General features: G+C 35.9%; 1 protein-coding gene across 2 annotated transcripts; it reads right to left on the bottom strand.

Annotated features, from left to right (window-relative positions):
• Positions 1 to 3,465: 3,465 nt before the first annotated feature.
• On the bottom strand, positions 3,466 to 8,506 carry LOC110682500 (U-box domain-containing protein 5-like). Of its 2 annotated transcripts, none has more exons than XM_021858842.1 (6): positions 7,930 to 8,506; positions 6,817 to 6,876; positions 6,372 to 6,557; positions 6,049 to 6,156; positions 4,651 to 5,798; positions 3,466 to 4,543 (listed from the first exon to the last, which is right to left on the bottom strand). In XM_021858842.1, exons 2-6 carry the CDS (start codon positions 6,871 to 6,873, stop codon positions 3,811 to 3,813), a joined length of 2,232 nt encoding a protein of 743 aa, XP_021714534.1. In that variant the 5' UTR covers positions 6,874 to 6,876; positions 7,930 to 8,506; the 3' UTR covers positions 3,466 to 3,810. The 2 variants fall into 2 exon arrangements, with proteins under 2 accessions (XP_021714534.1, XP_021714533.1); XM_021858841.1 differs by having other exon boundaries at positions 7,922 to 8,505.
• Between the last annotated feature and the right edge of the window lie 2,650 nt (positions 8,507 to 11,156).

The following is an 11,156-nucleotide window of genomic DNA, read 5'->3' as shown; positions in this document are numbered from 1 at the left end:
AACCATATATGATCATTATATGTTGTCATAAATGTTCGTGGTAGACTTGAATTAATGAAATCGGTGCAAGATGTAAATCATTAAATTGCTCGTTTAAAGGCAAATTGGATGGTTATACCCATCCAAATGGACTCCCGGAGGGTGTTAGGACTATGGTAAACATTTCGTCAATTTTTATTTCCGGGCCAAAAAAAAGTTTAAAAATTTCAAAATTGAAGGCTAATATCCACACTTTTTGAGAAATTTTAATGGTTTCGGGGCCCGGTGTCGAAAAGGCTTGAGATTTTAGGAGATATTTATCGAGGTCATATAATGCCGTTTGGAACCATATATGATCATAATATGTTATCATAAATGCTCGTGGTAGGCTTGAATTAATGAAATCGATGTTAGTTGTAAATCGTTAAATTGGTCGTTTAAAGGAAAATTGGATGGTTCCACCCACCCAATTGGACTCCCAAAGGGTATTAGGGATCATGGTAAACATTTCGGCAATTTTTATTTTCGGGCGAAAAAAAGGTTAAAAAATTAAAGGCTAATATTTACGCTTTTAGAGAAATTTTGGAGGTTACGGGGCTTGGTATCGAAAAGTATTGAAATTAAAAGAGATACATCTCGGGGTCATATAATGTTGTCGGGAACCATATATGATCATTATATGTTGTCATATAAGTTCTAGTAGGTTTGAGTGAACGATGAAAGTTTTAAACCGGTAAATTAGCCGTTTAAAGGCAAATAGAATGGTTTCATCCACCCAATTAGAAGCCCGGAGGGTATTAGGGAACATGGTAAAAATTTTGGTAATTTTTAATTCCGGGCGAAAAAATGTAAAAAAATTCCAAAATTGAAGGCTAATATCCACACTTTTTGAGAAATTTTGGAGGTTTCGTGGCCCGGTGTCGAAAATGCTTGAGATTTTTGGGGATATTTCTCGGGGTCATATAATATCGTTTGGAACCATATATGATCATTATTTGTAGTCATAAATGTTCGTGGTAGGCTTGAGTTAATGAAATAGATGTAAGTTGTGAATCGGTAAATTGGTCGTTTAAAGGCAAATTGGATGGTTCCACCCACCCAATTGGACTTCCGGAGGGTATTAGGGACCATGGTAAACATTTCGACAATATTTATTTCCGCGCGAAAAAAGTAAAAAAAATCTAAAATTGAAGGCTTATATCCACGTTTTTTGAGAAATTTTGGAGGTTTCAGGACCCGGTTTCGAAAAGCCTTTAGATTTTAGGAGATACATCTCGGGGGTCATATAATGTCGTTTGGGACCATACATGATCAATATATGTTGTTATAAATGTTTGTGGTAGGCTTGAGTTTATGAAATCGGTGCAAGTTGTAAAACGGTAATGTGGTCGTTTAAAGGCAAATTGGACTCCCGAAGGATATTAAGGACCATAGTAAACATTTCGTTAATTTTCATTTCCAGGTGAAAAAAGTCAAAATATTCCAAAATTAAAGGCTAATATCCACGCTTTTTGAGAATTTTTGAGGTTTTGGGTAGAGCTTTCAATTTGGGTAAACGGGTCGGGTTTGAGTCGGTAAGAGTGCATCGGGTCAATTCGGGTCAGGTCGGGTCAATTCGAATTAATTCCATAACCTATGCGGGTCGGGTTTGGGTTGGGTCATGCTTGAGTCGGGTCACGTCGGGTCATACTTCTTATCGGGTTTCGGTCGGGTTTAGGTCGGGTAATAACAGGTCGGGTTACATTTGGGTCGGGTGAATATAGGTCGGGTTTATTCAGGTTAAAACGGGTTAGGATAATTCTCGGGTTCGATTCGGGTTCGGTTCAAGTCAATAATTTGTGGGTTAGAATCAGGTCGGGTCATTCTCGGGTTTGTGTCGGGTCCGGTTAAAGTCAATAATTTGTGGGTTATAATCAGGGCGGGTCATTTTCAAGTCGGGTCATTCTTGGGTTCAAGTCGGGTTCGGTTCAAGTCAATAGTTTACGGATTATAATCATGTTGGGTCATTTCCAAGTCGAGTAATTCTCGGAGTCAAGTCGGGTTATGTTTAAGTCAATAATTTGCAGGTTACAACCAGGTCGTGTCATTTTCAAGTTAGGTCATATTCGAATTCAACTCTTAAATTTAACTCTTAAATTTGAGGATGATGCTCCTTTCTTTTGCCGGCCTAGATCGACTTAGTCTCCATAGACAAAATGCTTTGATCAACAATAATAAGGTGGTCTAAATTGCATTTAAGGTGATTTGAAATCGGGTCAGGAACAATTTGGGTTGAATTTAGGTCGAGTCAATAACAAGTCGTGTTGATTTTGAGTCGGGTTAGTAACACATCGGGTTGAATTTTTTGGTCGGGTTAGTAATAGGTCTGTTAAAATTCGAATCAGGTCAATAACAAGTCCGGTTGAATTTGGGTCAGGTCAATAACAAGTCGGGTTGATTTTGGGTCGGGTTTGTAACAAGTTGGGTTAAATTCGGATCGGGTAAGGAACGGGTCGGGTTGAATTCAGGTCAGGTTATTAACAAGTCGGGTTAAATTCGGGTTTTGACAGGTTAAAACAGGTTTGGGTCAATTTCGGTTCAAGTCGGGTTCGATTCAGGTCAATAATTTACAGGTTACATTCGGGTTGGGTAATCTCCAGGTCAGTTCATGTTCGGGTTTGGGTCTCACATACTCGGGTCAACTCGGGTCTAGGGTTGATTTCAGGTCGGGTTTGGGTCACTATTTTTTCGGGTTCAGATAGATCGGTTAATAATCGGGTTTGAGTCGGTATTTCGGGTCAACTTTTAACAGCTCTACTCTGTACAAGTTCCTAATCCTATTTGATATAGGGGTGAGCATGGGACGGGTACCCGTACCGTTAGTACTAACGGTTCGGGTACCCGATAACCAATATCACTAAAAGTGATATCCATAACCCGAACCGATAAGTTCGAGTACCCGGACTTCGGGTACCCGAATTTTTGGAACGGTTATCGGGTATCCTATAAAGTATCCAATAGTGATAATTAAACTTAAAAAATTAGTTATTATGATATTTTTTAACACTAATTAACAACAATACCACATGAACTTGACCAAATTATTAATAACATTACTAATTATTGATATTGATATTTATAGTGATTATGAAGTAATGTAAGAGTTTAAATATTGAAAAGATAGATAATAGATTTAAGTAGGAAAAAAACACAAAATAATTGCTTATCGGAACGGAATGGGTACTCGTTAATTTTAAAATGATACCCAAAAACCATACCCGATAACAAATTATCAGAACGGGTACCCGAACCGTTATGGTTATCGGATCGGGTACCCTAATTTTCGAAACGGTAACGAAACGGGTTTTCAATTTTTCGGGTAGTTTTGCTTAGCCCTAATTTGATATTCCATTTCATGCAAATCAAAGAGAAACTATACACTAATCAAAACAAAGAAACTACAGGTTATCCTAACGGCCCGTTTGATACAGCATACAAGACGATGAATGGAGGTAACTAAAACGAGTAATTTTGGTAATTCAGTGGCAAAGTTCCATAGTCTAAATATTTTACCTACAATTGTTACCTCATACCAAGCAGGTGAAAAAAAATTCACACGGCCGACCGAAAACATGAATGCTATATACATCAGTACATATAGAAGCAACTACATCAGTAATGGATCAGTTAGCAACTAGTAGTAAGTTAGCAAGTAGCAAATTAACCAATTTGACACTCTTTATCTACATCATTAGTTGTTTAAAAAAAAAAAAACTACATCATTAGTTTACTTCAAAATTTTGGTTAAGGAATCAGCAAAGTTGTTACCTTTCATACCATTTGAAAAGAGCATCACTTCTTTCTGAAGAGTTTCCTGATAAAACCAGGTGATTTGGAAGACTTTTGAGCATCATTTCCCACATGAAAAGCCACGGGTACATCACCAGTAGATCTAAGGCACTCTTGCTTTTCTTCTTCAAATCTAGTCTCATTCAGCTGCCGGAGCAATTCTGATGCGATTGCCTTTCCTTTGTCGCTTCCTTTGACTGATACATAATGGACAGCAGGTATACATCCCTCACGTATGACCTTTTGACAAAAATATTCGCGTTGAGAACATAAATCAAGAAGAATACGGACTGCATGTTCTTGGTCCTTGTAGCTGCAATCCTCAAGTACCTTAATGATTGATGCAATGCAGCCTTGGGTCTCAGCAATAGAAATCCTAGTCTCTTCAAACTGACACAACTTCTCCAAAATGCCTAAACAAGTTCCAGCAACTGAGCTATCTTCCAAGAAAGGAACCAATATAGGTATCCAATCTGGAGCTAAGTTGCACGATGAACTATCAATTCTCGATGAAAGACTATACAGTAGTTTAAGGGCTGATTCTTGAAGATCTTTTTTGTGGCTATCATCAAGTATTTTGAGAATTGAATTCAGAGCACCTGATGCTGCAAATATGAAAAAATCAACCTCAGTAGATAATAATTCCATTATGGCAAGTGTTTCAGCAGCAGCTTCAGTTGCAAGGAAAGAAGCCAAGAGACAATATATATCCTCATTTAAAAGTGCGGGTTCCTTCCTGCAATACATCAATGGAAGTTAATAACATCATGTAAGCGAAGAATTATGATCTTGTTAGTTAAAACCTTGAAGGATATACGTTTAGATCAAAATGAGGAAAATCACCTCTTTGATTGGAGAAAAGTTGATAGCACTTCAATTCCAGCTTTTTGAGCATCTTTATCACACTTGCCAAGAGCATCTTCCAAGAACAAAATCAGTGGATCCAGAAAATTCTCGGAAGAGACAAAAGAACAAGAAGGATTATAGTCATTCAAATAAGTATTAACATCTTGAATAGCTGTACACTGTGATTCCCAAGGAAGTTCCCTGACATTAGATAAGAACTGCTTTCTAATGTCATTAATGCTAGAGTAGAACTGAAATCTATGAAATTCAACAGCAGAAGACTTCTTAATAGAGCCAAAACTGTTCTCAAGCTTAGCATGTGATATAGTACTGTAACTGCTATCAAGAGATCCAAGGGATAAGTTGCTTATATCTATTTGAAGATTTATATCTTTCATAGAACTTGCAGTGCTACGGATGGAATTTGAAGAAGTCTCAAGGGAGCCATATACTGATGCAACTATACTTGGGTCAGAAAATTCACTGCCATATTCCATAGACCACTTTAAGATCAACTTCCTCATGGTAGTATTGGGTGTAATGGACAGATTCGATAGCTTCATCCCTGTTTTTGGACAGGTATCATGACCCTCATCAAACCATTTTTGTATGGATGCCCTTTCATAAGTTTGTCCAGAAGAAATCATAACAGGGTCATACATCAACCTTGAGGATAGGGGGCATATAAATCCCTCAGGTGGGTCAGGCCTGCGAAGATAGTTGAAATTGTCTGCACGGGAATCAAGATCAGGAGACTGGGTTGTTATAGATTCGCTATCAGACTTCACAGAAAAAGCTAAATCATGCTGAGTTGAGAAGCTTCTTGTTTGCCCTTGCACAATAAGTTTTTCATACTTGTTCAGGAGATAAAGAAGGTATTTCAGAGTCTTCCATTTTGTTGACCCTTCCTCTTTCACGTCATTAAGGAGATTCTTTAAGCGTCTTCTTTCTATCTTAAGGTCTTTTTGTGTCGTTAGATGAAGCATTGAAGCTGCGAACTGAAGCAACTCTATCTCCGAATTTCCAGCAGAATTTACAAGAGAAGGATCTTGCTGCAGTATTGCTCGTAATGCTTTGCCAGCCAATTCTTCACATGAGTCCAAGGAGAATTTTATACCTCTTAGACCAACAAGTATGTCAGACATCTGCCAAACAAAAATATAGCTACTTAATTGGTTTTATCCCAGACAAATAATATTTAAGCATGAATTAGCAGTTTAGCACCACAGAACAAGAGTTTGGGAGGGCTGAGTGTGAGAGGTTGTTAGATGTCCTTTCTTCTTATTGCCCATGGAAGGAGTGGGTTTCACAGCAGCATAAAGCGATATATGGGAAAAATATAAAATGAAGAAAGAAACATGCATGAGCTGAAGAAGCAAATAAAGTATGACAGACCTCCTGTTTCAAAGCCACAGGAACCATATTTTGAAGTTGGCTCAAATTTTGCTCCATACGATTTTTTGCTTTCTCAAATCTCGATTTTACTGTCTCCCCTGTCATTGCCTGAAGTATAAAATAGAAAATCTTTATGTTGATATCATTAAAGAAAGAGCCAAGGATAAACTTCTTCATGCCTATTCAAACTGGGAAATCTCATATTCAAACTCACAGGAAATATGGAATTGCAACTATAAATTTCATAAATATCCCGGTTAATCCACTGAACTACATGCTTGAGAATCTACTGGAGGTATTTTTGTTGTATTGGTTTTACATACCAGGTACAGCTTACTAGACATGCAGCAATTCTGAACAAGTTCCCTGGCTTTCTCAATTGCAATGCGTAAATGGGAAAGTGCCTGTAATCCTAGGGAGCACCTAGGTTGAGCTGCTTCAATAACTGGAATTATACTATCGATAATTTCAACAAGTCCCAGGAGTTGTGTACACATAGATATATGCACCTGCATATGCAATAAAGAAGATTGTTATGAGTCAAAAAGTTAGACTGATTGAGGAGGGAGACAACTATTTATCCATTTCCATAGATCTTTTTAGCAGAAACTTTTCATTCACCATCGAAATTCTGTTTTCCAATTCTGTATTCTAATTGACCTCAATGGAAAAGGAACTGCATACTCATTACCTTATACTCAACATAATCAAGAAGCGTAACAACTGAAGATGAAACAAAACAAGAACTGCATACTAATTAGTAATTACCTTAATAGAAAGGGTTTGTGTTGATTTTTCCTGCACTTCAGAGACATCAGATCCCATGTCCTGGATCAAAAATTGAATTAGGGTGGCTAATATTGTTAAGACCAAATTCTGAAATAATGCATAGTTTTCACTTTTCAACACCAAACTAGTGAAATTACATGTGTCTATTTGAGCATTCAGGAAAAAGATTGGATTTTGATGCACATCAGTCATTCACATAAAGTTAAATCACACAAGGAGGGATGCACAGCAAGTCAAGTAGCACATTGACTAACGAGGTATAAATAACACATTTAACCATAGCAAGAACTCCAGAAGTTTCCTGGGATTTGTTGAAACAGATAGACCAACCATACAAGGAAACCAATGGATGCAACCCATTATCCAATCCATCAATAAAATTTGTTCCAGCTCTTACTAGACCTACGCTAGACATGAGTGATGAGCCTGAATCATAATTTGGACTAGAGGGCTAGATGGACTTTCAAGCAGCTATAAATTTCTGTGCCATTGCCCAAGCTACAAGCAACTCATTATCATCACTACATCATATATTCATACCCTACGTTCTATACTCGCAATAATGCCAAAGCATCATCATCATTAAAACTGGTGCTAGCCTGCTTGATCATGCCTGATTGCCAGCTAATTTTAGAAAATCTTAACCCAAGCACAACATGTGGCCTGGACATGCCATTGTAAGGTTAGGCCAGCTGGCCAGGCCAACTTTGTGCCGGAAAAGCTCATTGCCAACTTCAATCATCCTAAATTCCTAGAGAATGAGTACCTTTCTATCCAAACCAAGACTGATCAACCTATTGACCCATAAATTCAATCCTCAAGAACCAAAATGTCAACCAAGTAAAGATCTAAACAGGCAAGGCAGCATGCAGTATACAATAAATATACATGAAAAGTGACAATTTAACATTGAACTACTCTATCTTCAATAAAAAAGAATAGCCAGGAATAAAGCAAGCAAAATACAAGCAGTCAAGAATCCACTACAGCTTTGGTTGACATATTATAATAATGATTTCAAAATAAACTTATTCCAAAATAATTATACCAATAATTACAAAGTAAAAAGAAAAATAGGGAGTACCAGAATACCAATAGTAGAGAGCAACCCAGAAAATTGTTGGTTTGTTATATTCTTCCTTTATCAAACCTTCACTGTTTACCCTTGATTGTCCGATTAGCACCCAGGACAAAAATTACACTTCATTAAACCCCAAAAAAAACCTTTAAAACAAAATCATATTCCTACTGCATCATACAATTCAGAAATTCTCCCAACACCCACCTCTAAATGAAAAAATTACAAAGCAGAAGAACAAGAGAAAGGACTTTTTTTAAAAAAAATTAAACAATTTTATATTTTGTGGTAGGTAAGAAGAATTTACAGAGAAATGAATTAGTGACAATAGAGAATCCGAATTATATCAAGATGAAAGTTGCAGAAGAAAGCAGAGAGAAACACAATAAAGTTAAAAAAAAAAAAGATGATGTTTTTTTTAAAAAGATGAAACTATTAAAGCTAAGTATCCCGGCAAAAAAAAAGCAGCTTGACCATTTCTAAATTTCTACTTGTACAAAGATAAACAAGAAGGGGGCCGCCGCACGATTTTGATGGACATCGTTCTTTACTTGTTGGTTTTGTTTCTGGTAATATTGGTCATTGGAAGACTTGTCAATTCAATCAGAAAAATATTTTCTTTATTTTCCTGTATTTATTTATTTAATTTTCTATTCTTGGTCAATCCAATGACAAACTTTGTCTAGCATTGTGTATATAACTAGGAAAACTATAATCCTGTTTAATTCTCAACATTAGTTTAGTTTAGTTTAGTGGTTGTGGTCAATTGTTGCACACCATAAGTTAAACTCTTTAGGAATTAGCAAATCTTAAGATATTCTAATTTATGAAATTTGTTTAAAATCTTTTTGAATATGTGAAGTTGGACTTCCTGTGTAAAGGTAGAAAAGAAAAACGAAAAAGTCATTCCTGCAAAGAATTATACACTTCTTATTTACAAATAGCTCATCACTCAAATATGACTCGGACTAATCTAACCTGAGCCAAAACCAGGGTAAAATAAACCAAGGTGTAGAGTTTAGTGAACCAGTGAAAAATGACGGCTGTTTGTTCTACTCCTAGAGTTTTGGGGGTAGGTAAGAAATTCAATACAAAAATAATGACCAATTCCAAAAAGTGACCATGCACGATGCACCCTCTAAATCCTATCCATTTATACTACCATCATAAATTCATAATTAATCTCTTGTCTCCCATAATAGCATGATGATTGTCTTGTATAGTTGTACTAACGTACTACACTACTACAGTACTCAATAACAATATTCTCTTTCGTGGGACTTTTTTTAATCCAACTAAACCAATACTAGAAATTAAATAGACAATGAGAGAAGTTAACTAGTAAAGACCAAGTTCTACTAATCTACTTCCTCCATTTCTTAAGATTGTTCCATTTTTCTTTTCAAGTCTCCCGCATTATATTCCCCCTTTTCATTTTCAGTTAAACATATTCCCACCATGTACTCTCTAAATTACCTGTTATCCGATGTATTAAACAACAAATCTATCTACTCGCTCAATACAATTGATGTAGTGAACATTGAAAACGGGACAATCTGATCTTTTAATGAACGGATGTAGAATCTTATTAACTTGGTTCAAACACCCAAAGGGGATTGTGATGAACTTGTTCCCTATATATTGACCCAAATTTACATCGCTAACGTGTAAACAAGTAAGTACATATGTACAAAGATTTCAATAAAAGAGCATATGCCAAGTTTCCCTGACTTCAATAAGCAAACTTTGTCCTAAGAGTCCAAGACATATCATAATAAATGGCACACAAAAATTGAACTATTGCATTTGAATTCTTCTACTGTATGATACATGAATGCATACAACCTCCAGCCTCCTGCATCATCTAAATTGGATTCTTGCATGGTTATGATCTTCCCTAGAACCTTTTCCTACCAAGCACCAATTTACAATACTTCATCTCATAATTCATAATTGTGATCACAAATTGAAGAAAAACAAAATACTCGTAAGAGTAAACTCAATCACGTATCTAAAGAGTGTTGGAAAATTAATCAATAAGCTTTTAAATAACACCGAAAGCCAAAAGAATGTATTACTACTACAAATGTCTAGGATACAAAAATGTTATGTACCACATCACCAACCATCTTTTAAATACTACTCGTATGAAGTACGAAGTATAAAACTTTATTTCCTGTAAAAAATTACTCGTACTACAAAACTCATTTAGTGTGTCACCAATAAATTACTCCGTATGAATGAAATTTTTTCTATGGAGGCGGATGCACGATGCTCCGTGTATCCGTTTTCTCTTTAAAAACGCGGAATGAACATTCCGTTGTCCAGTAAAGAACATACATTTGTTTTGTAAAGAACATATAGCTTTTTGATAAAGAACATCACATATAGTTGTATTGTAATGAACATATAGTTGTTTTATAAAGAACATATACCTATTTTGTAAAAAAAACATCCAACTTCATGTTCTTTATATATATCTAAAGAACATCCGTAATATTAATTAAAAACATGATAATTAGAGGTAATCAACTTTGGTCCGACCCTACCCGGCCCAGCCCGATCCAACCCGAAAATAGGGCGGGTTTAGACGAGCCTAAAAATGCATTTTTAGTTAAAAAATCCAAACTCGGACCGAAAAAAAGCCGAAAAACCCACTACATTTTTCGGGTTTTTTGGACACGAGATATTATGTTATAGCCCAGCCCGACCCGAATTTTTATCACCTTTAATGATAATATAATGTAATGAACATTATTTTTATTCAACCACCATAATCTAAAGACAAAATTCAAAAAACATTTCAAATTAAACAATTAACATATGTCACAAATAAAAGTACATTATTCTGACAATCAAAGAACATGAAGATAAAGAACATTATTTAATTGCACGTTATGTTCTTTACAATTTTATAACATGTTCTTTGCACTATAACGGAATGTTCTTTACAATTCTATAATATGTTCTTTTCACTTAAACTAAATGTTCTTTATATTTCTATGCAATGTTCTTTCCGCTTTTTTTTGGAAGACATGCATCATGTGGATCGTGGATCCGCCTGCACGAACCATGCATTGCCGTATGAAATGGACTATTTTGTTATCTCTGAAATCTAATATGAGCTCCTCCAAATTTTTGGGCATTACCTTAAAGAGGGTAACACTCACTTCGGCTAGGGCATCATAACTTTAAATTCAATTCTTTCACATGTGTTGAACATGCATTTACATTAAAGGCC

Source organism: Chenopodium quinoa, unplaced genomic scaffold (genome assembly GCF_001683475.1).
Source record: "Chenopodium quinoa cultivar QQ74 unplaced genomic scaffold, ASM168347v1, whole genome shotgun sequence".
Taxonomy (NCBI): domain Eukaryota; kingdom Viridiplantae; phylum Streptophyta; class Magnoliopsida; order Caryophyllales; family Amaranthaceae; genus Chenopodium; species Chenopodium quinoa.
This window is presented reverse-complemented; position numbering and strand designations above follow the sequence as displayed.

Bases quoted from the DNA above. Each gene is read 5' to 3' on its own strand.
- LOC110682500 (XM_021858842.1), bottom strand. From the start codon at position 6,873: ATGGGATCTGATGTCTCTGAAGTGCAGGAAAAATCAACACAAACCCTT. The intron at 6,157-6,371 runs GTATGTAAAACC...TTTATACTTCAG, and splicing joins TGTCTAGTAAGCTGTACCTG to GCAATGACAGGGGAGACAGT. The intron at 4,544-4,650 runs GTGATTTTCCTC...GATGTATTGCAG, and splicing joins ACTTTTCTCCAATCAAAGAG to GAAGGAACCCGCACTTTTAA.